This window comes from Ascaphus truei (assembly GCF_040206685.1).
Source record: "Ascaphus truei isolate aAscTru1 chromosome 2 unlocalized genomic scaffold, aAscTru1.hap1 SUPER_2_unloc_1, whole genome shotgun sequence".
NCBI classification, from domain to species: domain Eukaryota; kingdom Metazoa; phylum Chordata; class Amphibia; order Anura; family Ascaphidae; genus Ascaphus; species Ascaphus truei.
In genome coordinates this window covers 1,633,976-1,650,430 of record NW_027453815.1, presented here as the reverse complement: position 1 = coordinate 1,650,430, position 16,455 = coordinate 1,633,976, and the positions used below count along the sequence as shown (strand labels likewise).

At 44.0% G+C, this 16,455-nt stretch overlaps 1 protein-coding gene across 1 annotated transcript in view; it reads right to left on the bottom strand.

The window, feature by feature from the left end:
- Positions 1 to 9,054, bottom strand: part of LOC142473253 (mitochondrial potassium channel ATP-binding subunit-like) — a 131,349-nt gene extending 122,295 nt beyond the window's left edge. The window contains exon 1 of the mRNA XM_075580442.1: positions 8,925 to 9,054. Coding sequence (XP_075436557.1) covers positions 8,925 to 8,977 — 53 coding nt within the window. The 5' untranslated portion in view covers positions 8,978 to 9,054. The remainder of the gene's footprint in view (positions 1 to 8,924) is intronic.
- Positions 9,055 to 16,455: the final 7,401 nt, after the last annotated feature.

The following is a 16,455-nucleotide window of genomic DNA, read 5'->3' as shown; positions in this document are numbered from 1 at the left end:
ATATGTACCCTGACAATGTTACCTATGTATATAACGATGATACGCAGTATATGTACCCTGACAATGTTACCTATATATATATATATAACGATGTTACACAGTATATGTACCCTGACAATGTTACCTATGTATATAACGATGATACGCAGTATATGTACCCTGACAATGTTACCTATATATATATAACGATGTTACACAGTATATGTACCCTGACAATGTTACCTATGTATATAACGATGATACACAGTGTATGTACCCTGACAATGTTACCTATGTATATAACGATGATACACAGTGTATGTACCCTGACAATGTTACCTATGTATATAATGATGATACGCAGTATATGTACCCTGACAATGTTACCTATGTATATAATGATGATACGCAGTGTATGTACCCTGACAATGTTACCTATGTATATAACGATGATACACAGTGTATGTACCCTGACAATATTACCTATGTATATAACGATGATACACAGTGTATGTACCCTGACAATGTTACCTATGTATATAATGATGATACGCAGTATATGTACCCTGACAATGTTACCTATGTATATAACGATGATACACAGTATATGTACCCTGACAATGTTACCTATGTATATAACGATGATACACAGTATATGTACCCTGACAATGTTACCTATGTATATAACGATGATACGCAGTATATGTACCCTGACAATGTTACCTATGTATATAACGATGATACGCAGTATATGTACCCTGACAATGTTACCTACGTATATAACGATGATACACAGTGTATGTACCCTGACAATGTTACCTATGTATATAACGATGATACACAGTGTATGTACCCTGACAATGTTACCTATGTATATAACGATGATACACAGTATATGTACCCTGACAATGTTACCTATGTATATAACGATGATACAGTGTATGTACCCTGACAATGTTACCTATGTATATAACGATGATACACAGTGTATGTACCCTGACAATGTTACCTATGTATATAACGATGATACACAGTATATGTACCCTGACAATGTTACCTATGTATATAACGATGATACACAGTGTATGTACCCTGACAATGTTACCTATGTATATAACGATGATACACAGTATATGTACCCTGACAATGTTACCTACGTATATAACGATGATACACAGTGTATGTACCCTGACAATGTTACCTATGTATATAACGATGATACGCAGTATATGTACCCTGACAATGTTACCTATATATATATAACGATGTTACACAGTATATGTACCCTGACAATGTTACCTATGTATATAATGATGATACGCAGTATATGTACCCTGACAATGTTACCTATATATATATAACGATGTTACACAGTATATGTACCCTGACAATGTTACCTATGTATATAACGATGATACACAGTGTATGTACCCTGACAATGTTACCTATGTATATAACGATGATACACAGTGTATGTACCCTGACAATGTTACCTACGTATATAATGATGATACGCAGTATATGTACCCTGACAATGTTACCTACGTATATAACGATGATACACAGTGTATGTACCCTGACAATGTTACCTATGTATATAACGATGATACACAGTGTATGTACCCTGACAATGTTACCTATGTATATAACGATGTTACACAGTATATGTACCCTGACAATGTTACCTATGTATATAACGATGATACACAGTGTATGTACCCTGACAATGTTACCTATGTATATAACGATGATACACAGTATATATACCCTGACAATGTTACCTATGTATATAACGATGATACGCAGTGTATGTACCCTGACAATGTTACCTATGTATATAACGATGATACACAGTGTATGTACCCTGACAATATTACCTATGTATATAACGATGATACACAGTGTATGTACCCTGACAATGTTACCTATGTATATAATGATGATACGCAGTATATGTACCCTGACAATGTTACCTATGTATATAACGATGATACACAGTATATGTACCCTGACAATGTTACCTATGTATATAACGATGATACACAGTATATGTACCCTGACAATGTTACCTATGTATATAACGATGATACGCAGTATATGTACCCTGACAATGTTACCTATGTATATAACGATGATACGCAGTATATGTACCCTGACAATGTTACCTACGTATATAACGATGATACACAGTGTATGTACCCTGACAATGTTACCTATGTATATAACGATGATACACAGTGTATGTACCCTGACAATGTTACCTATGTATATAACGATGATACACAGTGTATGTACCATGACAATGTTACCTATGTATATAACGATGATACACAGTATATGTACCCTGACAATGTTACCTATGTATATAACGATGATACACAGTGTATGTACCCTGACAATGTTACCTATGTATATAACGATGATACACAGTGTATGTACCCTGACAATGTTACCTATGTATATAACGATGATACACAGTATATGTACCCTGACAATGTTACCTATGTATATAACGATGATACACAGTGTATGTACCCTGACAATGTTACCTATGTATATAACGATGATACACAGTATATGTACCCTGACAATGTTACCTATGTATATAACGATGATACACAGTATATGTACCCTGACAATGTTACCTATGTATATAACGATGATACGCAGTATATGTACCCTGACAATGTTACCTATGTTTATAACGATGATACAGTGTATGTACCCTGACAATGTTACCTATGTATATAACGATGATACACAGTATATGTACCCTGACAATGTTACCTATGTATATAACAATGATACACAGTATATGTACCCTGACAATGTTACCTATGTATATAACGATGATACACAGTATATGTACCCTGACAATGTTACCTACGTATATAACGATGATACACAGTGTATGTACCCTGACAATGTTACCTATGTATATAACGATGATACACAGTGTATGTACCCTGACAATGTTACCTATGTATATAACGATGATACACAGTATATGTACCCTGACAATGTTACCTATGTATATAACGATGATACACAGTGTATGTACCCTGACAATGTTACCTATGTATATAACGATGATACACAGTGTATGTACCCTGACAATGTTACCTATGTATATAACGATGATACACAGTGTATGTACCCTGACAATGTTACCTATGTATATAACGATGTTACACAGTATATGTACCCTGACAATGTTACCTATGTATATAACGACGATACAGAGTGTATGTACCCTGACAATGTTACCTATGTATATAACGATGATACACAGTATATGTACCCTGACAATGTTACCTATGTATATAACGATGATACACAGTATATGTACCCTGACAATGTTACCTATGTATATAACGATGTTACACAGTATATGTACCCTGACAATGTTACCTATGTATATAACGATGATACACAGTGTATGTACCCTGACAATGTTACCTATGTAAATAACGATGATACAGTGTATGTACCCTGACAATGTTACCTATGTATATAACGATGATACACAGTGTATACACCCTGACAATGTTACCTATGTATATAACGATGATACACAGTGTATACACCCTGACAATGTTACCTATATATATATATAACGATGATACGCAGTGTATGTACCCTGACAATGTTACCTATGTATATAACGATGATACACAGTGTATGTACCCTGACAATGTTACCTATGTATATAACGATGATACACAGTGTATGTACCCTGACAATGTTACCTATGTATATAACGATGATACACAGTATATGTACCCTGACAATGTTACCTATGTATATAACGATGATACACAGTATATGTACCCTGACAATGTTACCTACGTATATAACGATGATACACAGTGTATGTACCCTGACAATGTTACCTATGTATATAACGATGATACACAGTGTATGTACCCTGACAATGTTACCTATGTATATAACGATGTTACAGTGTATGTACCCTGACAATGTTACCTATGTATATAACGATGATACACAGTGTATGTACCCTGACAATGTTACCTATGTATATAACGATGATACGCAGTGTATGTACCCTGACAATGTTACCTATGTATATAACGATGATACACAGTATATGTACCCTGACAATGTTACCTATGTATATAACGATGATACGCAGTGTATGTACCCTGACAATGTTACCTATGTATATAACGATGATACGCAGTGTATGTACCCTGACAATGTTACCTATGTATATAACGATGATACACAGTATATGTACCCTGACAATGTTACCTATGTATATAACGATGATACAGTGTATGTACCCTGACAATGTTACCTATGTATATAACGATGATACACAGTGTATGTACCCTGACAATGTTACCTATGTATATAACGATGATACACAGTGTATGTACCCTGACAATGTTACCTATGTATATAACAATGATACGCAGTATATGTACCCTGACAATGTTACCTATGTATATAACGATGATACACAGTATATGTACCCTGACAATGTTACCTATGTATATAACGATGATCCACAGTATATGTACCCTGACAATGTTACCTATGTATATAACGATGATACAGTGTATGTACCCTGACAATGTTACCTATGTATATAACGATGATACACAGTATATGTACCCTGACAATGTTACCTATGTATATAACGATGATACGCAGTATATGTACCCTGACAATGTTACCTATGTATATAACGATGATACGCAGTATATGTACCCTGACAATGTTACCTACGTATATAACGATGATACACAGTGTATGTACCCTGACAATGTTACCTATGTATATAACGATGATACACAGTGTATGTACCCTGACAATGTTACCTATGTATATAACGATGATACACAGTGTATGTACCATGACAATGTTACCTATGTATATAACGATGATACACAGTATATGTACCCTGACAATGTTACCTATGTATATAACGATGATACACAGTGTATGTACCCTGACAATGTTACCTATGTATATAACGATGATACACAGTGTATGTACCCTGACAATGTTACCTATGTATATAACGATGATACACAGTATATGTACCCTGACAATGTTACCTATGTATATAACGATGATACACAGTGTATGTACCCTGACAATGTTACCTATGTATATAACGATGATACACAGTATATGTACCCTGACAATGTTACCTATGTATATAACGATGATACACAGTATATGTACCCTGACAATGTTACCTATGTATATAACGATGATACGCAGTATATGTACCCTGACAATGTTACCTATGTTTATAACGATGATACAGTGTATGTACCCTGACAATGTTACCTATGTATATAACGATGATACACAGTATATGTACCCTGACAATGTTACCTATGTATATAACGATGATACACAGTATATGTACCCTGACAATGTTACCTATGTATATAACGATGATACACAGTATATGTACCCTGACAATGTTACCTACGTATATAACGATGATACACAGTGTATGTACCCTGACAATGTTACCTATGTATATAACGATGATACACAGTGTATGTACCCTGACAATGTTACCTATGTATATAACGATGATACACAGTATATGTACCCTGACAATGTTACCTATGTATATAACGATGATACACAGTGTATGTACCCTGACAATGTTACCTATGTATATAACGATGATACACAGTGTATGTACCCTGACAATGTTACCTATGTATATAACGATGATACACAGTGTATGTACCCTGACAATGTTACCTATGTATATAACGATGTTACACAGTATATGTACCCTGACAATGTTACCTATGTATATAACGATGATACAGAGTGTATGTACCCTGACAATGTTACCTATGTATATAACGATGATACACAGTATATGTACCCTGACAATGTTACCTATGTATATAACGATGATACACAGTATATGTACCCTGACAATGTTACATATGTATATAACGATGTTACACAGTATATGTACCCTGACAATGTTACCTATGTATATAACGATGATACACAGTGTATGTACCCTGACAATGTTACCTATGTAAATAACGATGATACAGTGTATGTACCCTGACAATGTTACCTATGTATATAACGATGATACACAGTGTATGTACCCTGACAATGTTACCTATGTATATAACGATGATACACAGTGTATACACCCTGACAATGTTACCTATATATATATAACGATGATACGCAGTGTATGTACCCTGACAATGTTACCTATGTATATAACGATGATACACAGTGTATGTACCCTGACAATGTTACCTATGTATATAACGATGATACACAGTGTATGTACCCTGACAATGTTACCTATGTATATAACGATGATACACAGTATATGTACCCTGACAATGTTACCTATGTATATAACGATGATACACAGTATATGTACCCTGACAATGTTACCTACGTATATAACGATGATACACAGTGTATGTACCCTGACAATGTTACCTATGTATATAACGATGATACACAGTGTATGTACCCTGACAATGTTACCTATGTATATAACGATGTTACAGTGTATGTACCCTGACAATGTTACCTATGTATATAACGATGATACACAGTGTATGTACCCTGACAATGTTACCTATGTATATAACGATGATACGCAGTGTAAGTACCCTGACAATGTTACCTATGTATATAACGATGATACACAGTATATGTACCCTGACAATGTTACCTATGTATATAACGATGATACGCAGTGTATGTACCCTGACAATGTTACCTATGTATATAACGATGATACGCAGTGTATGTACCCTGACAATGTTACCTATGTATATAACGATGATACACAGTATATGTACCCTGACAATGTTACCTATGTATATAACGATGATACAGTGTATGTACCCTGACAATGTTACCTATGTATATAACGATGATACACAGTGTATGTACCCTGACAATGTTACCTATGTATATAACGATGATACACAGTGTATGTACCCTGACAATGTTACCTATGTATATAACAATGATACGCAGTATATGTACCCTGACAATATTACCTATGTATATAACGATGATACACAGTATATGTACCCTGACAATGTTACCTATGTATATAACGATGATACACAGTGTATGTACCCTGACAATGTTACCTATGTATATAACGATGATACAGTGTATGTACCCTGACAATGTTACCTATGTATATAACGATGATACACAGTGTATGTACCCTGACAATGTTACCTACGTATATAACGATGATACACAGTGTATGTACCCTGACAATGTTACCTATGTATATAACGATGATACAGTGTATGTACCCTGACAATGTTACCTATGTATATAACGATGATACACAGTATATGTACCCTGACAATGTTACCTATGTATATAACGATGATACGCAGTATATGTACCCTGACAATGTTACCTATGTATATAACGATGATACGCAGTCTATGTACCCTGACAATGTTACCTATGTATATAACGATGATACGCAGTATATGTACCCTGACAATGTTACCTATGTATATAACGATGATACACAGTATATGTACCCTGACAATGTTACCTATGTATATAACGATGATACACAGTGTATGTACCCTGACAATGTTACCTACGTATATAACGATGATACACAGTATATGTACCCTGACAATGTTACCTATGTATATAACGATGATACACAGTATATGTACCCTGACAATGTTACCTATGTATATAACGATGATACACAGTGTATGTACCCTGACAATGTTACCTATGTATATAACGATGATACAGTGTATGTACCCTGACAATGTTACCTATGTATATAACGATGATACACAGTATATGTACCCTGACAATGTTACCTATGTATATAACGATGATACACAGTATATGTACCCTGACAATGTTACCTATGTATATAACGATGATACAGTGTATGTACCCTGACAATGTTACCTATGTATATAACGATGATACGCAGTATATGTACCCTGACAATGTTACCTATGTATATAACGATGATACACAGTATATGTACCCTGACAATGTTACCTATGTATATAACGATGATACACAGTGTATGTACCCTGACAATGTTACCTATGTATATAACGATGATACGCAGTATATGTACCCTGACAATGTTACCTATGTATATAACGATGATACACAGTGTATGTACCCTGACAATGTTACCTATGTATATAACGATGATAGACAGTGTATCTACCCTGACAATGTTACCTATGTATATAACGATGATACACAGTATATGTACCCTGACAATGTTACCTATGTATATAACGATGATACACAGTATATGTACCCTGACAATGTTACCTATGTATATAACGATGATACACAGTGTATGTACCCTGACAATGTTACCTATGTATATAACGATGATACACAGTGTACCTGTCCCGACAATGTTACCTATGTATATATATATATATAGGTAACATTGTCAGGGTACATATACTGTGTAGCATTATATAATATAATGATGTTACACAGTATATATACCCTGACCTTGTAGCCCCGCCTGTCAGCCTGTCAGAGGGGGCTGCACTGCATGCTGGGAGATGTAGTCCCGCCTGTCAGCCTGTCAGAGGGGGCTGCACTGCATGCTGGGAGATGTAGTCCCGCCTTTCAGCCTGTCAGAGGGGGCTGCACTGCATGCTGGGAGATGTAGTCCCGCCTGTCAGCCTGTCAGAGGGGGCTGCACTGCATGCTGGGAGATGTAGTCCCGCCTGTCAGTGGGATGGGGGCCGCACTGCATGCTGGGAGATGTAGTCCCGCATTCCCTTCAATACCTTCCAAAGAGGGACAGCAGAACTACACCTCCCATCATGCAGTGCGCGCGAGCCCCCGTGACCTCCCTGCTTCCTCGCCGTCCCCGGGATAACCCCGCGCACGTGGCCCTGCCGGCCGGTTGTCATGGTTACCTGAGACGGGGTGGGCAGCGGCGGAGGCCGGCCTGCAGGAGGCGCAGCAGCATGGCGGGAGGGGTCCGCTTGTGTGTGTGTGTGTGTGTCACGCCCGCCTGCCGGAAGTGACGCGCACGGAACCGGAGGGGCGGTTAGCCACACCCACGAGACGGCGATTGGACTAATTTGGTCGCGTGTGTGTGTGTGTGTGTGTGTGTGTGTGTGTGTGTGTGTGTGTGTGTGTGTGTGTGTGTGTGTGTGTGTGTGTGTGTGTGTGTGTGTGTCACTGTGTGTGTGTGTGTGTCACTGTGTGTGTCACTGTGTGTGTCACTGTGTGTGTGTGTGTGTGTCACTGTGTCACTGTGTGTGTGTGTGTGTCACTGTGTGTGTGTGTGTGTCACTGTGTGTGTGTGTGTGTGTGTCACTGTGTCACTGTGTGTGTGTCACTGTGTGTGTGTGTGTGTGTGTGTGTGTGTGTGTGTGTGTGTGTGTGTGACACTGTGTGTGTGTGTGTGTCACTGTCTTTGTGTCACTTTGTCTTTGTCACTGTGTGTGTATGTCACTTTGTCTTTGTCACTGTGTGTGTCACTTTGTCTTTGTCACTGTGTGTGTGTCACTTTGTCACTGTGTGTCACTTTGTCACTGTGTGTCACTGTGTGTGTGTGTCACTTTGTCACTGTGTGTGTAGAGAGTTTGCTGAGTTTATGGTGGTGGCGTCACTTCCTGCGCGCGTGTGGCACTCTTCAATGGTTGGCTACTTCAGCTGCAGGAGTGCGCGCGGTCACGCAGGTAGTAAGCTCTGCCGGAGAAGTGTGTGTGTGCGCACACAGGCGCTGCACATTTCCCCCGACCTCTGGCCAGGCTCTGCTGCCAGTCACGGCCGGGCCCCGTGGCTCTCAGCTGCCTGCAGGACCTTTCCCGAGCACGTCCGAGAGGCATGTCGCCGAGCGCGTCCGAGAGGCATGTCGCAGAGCGCGTCCGAGGGCGTCCGAGAGGCGTGTCGCCGAGCGCGTCCGAGAGGCGTGTCGCCGAGCGCGTCCGAGAGGCGTGTTGCCGAGCGCGTCCGAGACGCTTGTCGCCGAGCGCGTCTTGCAGAGCGCGACCGAGAGGCATGTCGCCGAGCGCAAGCGAGAGGCGTGTCGACGAGCGCGTCCGAGAGGCGTGTCGCCAATCGCGTCTTGCAGAGCGCGACCGAGAGGCATGTCGCCGAGCGCAAGCGAGAGGCGTGTCGACGAGCGCGTCCGAGAGGCGTGTCGCCGAACGCGTCCGAGAGGCATGTCGCCGAGCGCGTCCGAGAGGCATGTCGCCGAGCGCGTCCGAGACGCTTGTCGCCAAGCGCGTCCGAGACGCATGTCGCCAATCGCGTCTTGCAGAGCGCGTCCGAGAGGCGTGTCGCCGAGCGCGTCCGAGAGGCGTGTCGCCGAGCGCTTCCGAGAGGCGTGTCGCCGAGCGCTTCCGAGAGGCGTGTCGCCGAGCGCGTCCGAGAGGCGTGTCGCCGAGCGCGTCCGAGAGGCGTGTCGACGAGCGCGTCCGAGAGGCGTGTCGACGAGCGCGTCCGAGAGGCGTGTCGCCGGGCGTGTCTCCGAGCGCGTCCGAGAGGCGTGTCGCCGAGCACGCCTGGCACTGACGGGGTTAAAGTCTGTAGCTCATGTTTACCTGCTGCCCGGTAATAGAGACACAGGTCACTGGGCTGAGCTGGGAGCGCTGCCCACTGCCCGGTAATAGAGACGCAGGTCACTGGGCTGAGCTGGGAGCGCTGTCCGGGACATCCCAGTAACTTCTCTGTGCCTTCCAAGAAAGCAGCTCACAGCTGTGGGGAGTCTGTCACTGCCTCGCAGAAGCTAACGCGGGACTCCATCCAGGACCTCTGTACACACTATCTGCACAGCGCGTGTGTGTGTATCATATTGTGTGTCAGTGTCTATCTTATGTGTCAGTCTGTGTGTGTTTTATTGTGCGTCAGTCTGTGTCTTAGTGTAAGACTCCAAAAGCCTGTTCATGGTCCCAACAAAGTATCCGACCGCTCCTCCTCTTACCGTGCACCCCAAAACTGGAACAACTGTGAGGTCACCGCGCTGTATAATAATACTGTGAGGTCACTGCACTGTATAATACACTGAGGTCACCGCGCTGTATAATACACTGTTAGGTCACTGCGCTGTATAATAATACGCTGTGAGGTCACTGCACTGTATAATAATACACTGTGAGGTCACCGCACTGTATAATAATACACTGTGAGGTCACCGCACTGTATAATAATACTGTGAGGTCACCGCACTGTATAATACACTGAGGTCACTGCACTGTATAATACATTGAGGTCACCGCGCTGTATAATAATACACTGTGAGGTCACCGCACTGTATAATAATACACTGTGAGGTCACCGCACTGTATAATACACTGAGGTCACTGCACTGTATAATACATTGTGAGGTCACTGCGCTGTATAATAATACACTGTGAGGTCACCGCACTGTATAATAATACACTGTGAGGTCACCGCACTGTATAATACACTGAGGTCACTGCACTGTATAATACATTGTGAGGTCACTGCGCTGTATAATACAGTAATACACTGTGAGGTCACCGCACTGTATAATAATACACTGTGAGGTCACCGCACTGTATAATACATTGTGAGGTCACTGCGCTGTATAATACACTGTGAGGTCACCGCACTGTATAATAATACACTGTGAGGTCACTGCACTGTATAATAATACACTGTGAGGTCACCGCGCTGTATAATACACTGTGAGGTCACCGCACTGTATAATAATACGCTGTGAGGTCACCGCACTGTATAATAATACACGGTGAGGTCACCGCACTGTATAATAATACGCTGTGAGTTCACCGCACTGTATAATACATTGAGGTCACCGCGCTGTATAATAATACACTGTGAGGTCACCGCGCTGTATAATAATACGCTGTGAGGTCACCGCACTGTATAATACACTGTGAGGTCACCGCACTGTATAATAATACACTGTGAGGTCACCGCACTGTATAATAATACACTGTGAGGTCACCGCACTGTATAATAATACACTGTGAGGTCACCGCACTGTATAATACATTGTGAGGTCACTGCGCTGTATAATAATACACTGTGAGGTCACCGCACTGTATAATAATACACTGTGAGGTCACCGCACTGTATAATAATACACTGTGAGGTCACCGCGCTGTATAATACACTGTGAGGTCACCGCACTGTATAATAATACACTGTGAGGTCACTGCACTGTATAATAATACACTGTGAGGTCACCACGCTGTATAATACGCTGTGAGGTCACCGCACTGTATAATAATACACTGTGAGGTCACCGCACTGTATAATAATACACTGTGAGGTCACCGCACTGTATAATAATACGCTGTGAGTTCACCGCACTGTATAATACATTGTGAGGTCACCGCGCTGTATAATAATACACTGTGAGGTCCCCGCACTGTATATTACTGTAGCCCCCTTTCCCCCGTGTCTAAGGGAACTACGTGTGATGCGTTACCTGAGTGGCTCACAGGAGGCCTGATCCTCCGCCGCTGGGAGCCTGGGGTGATGGTGTTCTACCTGATGACAGTGCCTCCAACTGGGAGGGAGCCAAGCGCAGTTGGATAACCCCTTCCCAGGAACACACAGTAAAGAATATACACACACGGTGATATAACAACTTATCGTTACTGATAACATATAACTTAATACTGTGCCCCCAACACAATAACATCACTTTGGTGAGACCCCAAGGTACTGAGGCGCCCTGGGCACCTAACCACCCGGTGTCCACAGAGTCCAGCCCGCCCAAGGTGTGTGTGGTAGCACTACCCCGTTGGTACACATAGGTGATGATACCTCCCCAAGTACTCCAGTACCCGGGTACCGCCGGATGATACAAGGAGCCGTCTGATCCAACGAAGACGTCCGCCTCTCCGTGGGGTGAACTCCCATTGGAGTGTTCCACCTTTAAGAGTCTCTTACTGTGATGGCGGTCTGGTCCCTGACCACAGGCCGCAGGTCACCGCGCTGCGTATTGTCACAGTTGCTGTGCCTGTCACTACGCAGCTACTGGGGAAGTGTCCCTATCTAGGGGCCTTCCCTGCAGCAACCACAAGCTGAAGGGGGCCTATGTGGGGCAATCTGGCCTAGTCCAGGGTCGCACTGCTCCCTGGACACTACCTGCTCCGTTGAGGTCCCTTCTCCGACAGGCCTCACGGTCCAAAACGCGCCAATTGTATCTATTTCCCTCGCAGAGAATCCGTCCATGCTATTGGCTGTGATTGCCCTGGCTGTGCTTGCCCCTGTGACTCCCAGCCCCTGGGGCTGCTGGGGCATGTAATCCCTCTGCGGAGTCTAATGGCCGCTGCAACTATGCCCCTATGTGCATGCGCCGGGTCTCTCGCATGCGCGAAGCACACAAAATGGCAGCCCCCCTCTTCCCCGCAGCAAGTTAAGGGGAACCTGGCTACAATGCACTGCGAGGCCAGCTATTGGCTATCTCATCCACTGCCGGAGAAGATCGCTCTGACCGCTGCTTCAACTGTGGTCAAGGCGGACACTTCGTTAAGGAATGTCTGGAGCCCCAGACCAACAACCCTAGGGTCATGACCTTCACAGTGCCACCGACTGACACTCCACCCCTGCTGCCGGTGGAAAGCGACCCTGCGGCTAACCCCGAGGAAGCATTCCAGCCGGAGGTCCCCAGTCGAGTGGGGCCGGCAGCCATCATCAGAGTCCTTGTAGAAAGTATTTACTCCTCAGCTTTACTGGATATCGGGTCACAAGTGACTATAATATATTGACCCTTCTATCACCATTTCAAGAACCTGCCCATGCAGCCGGCAGAGAAGATGAAGCTGTGGAGTCTCAGCAATGAGGACTACCCCATAGATGGCGTGGTAACAGGAAGACTGGATATACCGCAGTTGAACACCGGCAAGTGTCACATCATGGTAGTGGAGGCTCTGATATGCCCCGGGAATACCCGAGTTCCCCAATCATCTTGGGAACCAACGACGATGTGGTGCGTGCGGTGATCCGAGCCTATCTACAGGAGGCCGGCGAACTATCCCTGTTTTTTCTATGGATCCATCCGGTACTCAAAGAAGAGTGCTATAAGGTCGCTGCTCAGAAAGAACATGGGGAAATCTTCAATTCTGAGGAGGGATTGACCGAGATTCCACCAGGGAGAGTGAAATGCATGGAAGCTGCGTTCTGCTATCTGTGCCGAGACCAGGCTGACTGGTGCTTCTCTCTAGAAAGCACGGCAAACAAAGACCTCCAGAAAGGGTATAAGATAGTGCCCGAGTTAAGAGCATGGACTTCCTCGATCCCGGATAAAATTAAGGTGCTTATCCAGAATTTCTCGCCACGTACCATGCAGTTCGACCACGGTCAAAGACTGGGCTGGATATATCCCGTTACACCCGTCGAAAAGCTGGCTCGGGTGAACACCAAAAGCAGACGGCTGGGTTACCCTTCGATTTCGGGGACTCGACCCTGTCAGAAGCCTGGAAGAGGCGGCTATGAGCCAAGTTGGAGGAAAACCAGGAAGTGTTCTCCATCAGTGAAATGGATGTGGACTGCAGCCAGAGCGCCCAGCACATGATACGTCTCAAAGATACCACCCCATTCTGGGAGCGTTCCAGACGCATCGCTCCCCAAGATGTGGAGGACATGAGGGATATTCTGAAAGAGATGGAGACGGCAGGCATTGTGACTGAATCCCGTAGCCCCTACGCCTCCCCAATCGTAGTGGTGTGCTAAAAGAATGGGTCCGTTCGCCTGTGTGTAGACTACTGGACTCTGAACAATTGCACTGTCCCCGACCAATAAACCCTGCCGAGGATAGAAGAGCTTCTCAATGAGCTGTCAGAAAGCCAATGGTTCAGCATGCTGGATCTGAGGTCTGGATACTACCAGGTACCCATGGGCTCTGAAGACCAGGAGAAGACGATGTTTGTCTGCCCTCTGGGCTTCTATCCCAGCCTGGCCTGGCGACCTTCCAACAGTTAATGGAGCACGCATATAATTGCGCCCGACATGAATCCACAGGATATACCCTGTATTTCATGATGTTCGGGTGAGAAGCCCGACTGCCTGTGGACATCCGCCTCTGGGTATCTACCGATGGGGTACCCAACACTGCTCATTTGAAATACATACAGCGACTTAAAGCCAGCCTACAACATGCATATCAGCAAGCGGAGAAGACTTCAGCCCAGTTGAACGCCTGCAACAAGCGCAGGTATGACCACTAGGTCCGTTACAGAGAACGAAAGCCTGGGGACGCTGTTCTCCTATGCAATCTAGGGATCCCCGGCAAGCGCAAGCTGGTCAACCGCTGGCGTGATTGGGGTCTTTGAGGTAGAATCCCAGATGCCAGGCCTCCCGGTCTACCGCATACGAGACCAGGAGGGCCGGGTAACGGGTTGGCACTGAAATCATTTGCTGCCCATTCCTCAAGTGGGAGAAAGCGACTTCGATACAGATACTACAGTAACTGCCCCATAGCCAGAAGAGTCTGCAGAGACTCCAGCTGCTGTCCCAGATCCTGTTCAAGATCCTTTGGAGGGAACTTCCACCAACTTTAATGGAGACTGGTGGGCACCTCCCATAGGAGCACCGGGTAATGGACCTGCCCCTCATGTACCTACACCAGTTGAATCCAAGAAGCCCAAGTTTTGAGCCCAGTAAAGACTTTAATGAGACCGAATGGCCACTTACAGATGGGTCAAGGTCCCAGAACTATGACAAACTCTCCCCAGTGGGAACCACCGAAGAGTCTCGCAGAAGTCAGCAAGAAAAATGCCCTCCTACTAGAGTGGCATATGATCAGTTTGGGGCACCCCATTTCGAGTATCAGCAGTGTTCTCGGAGCAGGCTGGTGTCTGTGATAGCCATGCTCACTGAACTCTGTAATATTGTTTAAAGCAGGTTCAATGTGTTGATATATATATATATATATATATATATATATATATATATATATAATATATGTACAGCATTTTTATTATATAACGTTCTGTGCACATGTTGACCAAGCGGGGACGTTGGAATCTTCACCAGGGAGGAGGATGTAACCAGTTCCCATCTGTTCCGCTGTTTCCCCCTCCTCTTACCTCCAATAGCGCTGTGTAGGTGTGCGGGGGTGTTGCGGCCCATAGATAAGGCGATCAAGTCGCTGGAGGCTCCCGTTGCAGGGCGCCACCAGCTTAGAAATAGCCGCGCATGCGCAGTACACTCTGCACATGCGTAGAGGACTCCTGAGTAGCGGCGGCCATTACCTGATAGGGCTCCGCGGGGACTGCAAGCCCCATAATGCACAGGGGCTTGAGATCAGGAGCACAGACCAGCCAATAGAGCTGCAGGATTCTTGGGAACACCAAGTTATGACTTTTGGCACGCCTGGGACCACACCAGTTAGAAGAGGGACCTCAACGGAGCAGGTAGTGTCCAGGAGGCAGCGCTCCCCTGGACTTGGCCAGATCTCTCCCCCTTAGGCCCTGACTCACAATAGGTTGTGGCTGCTAC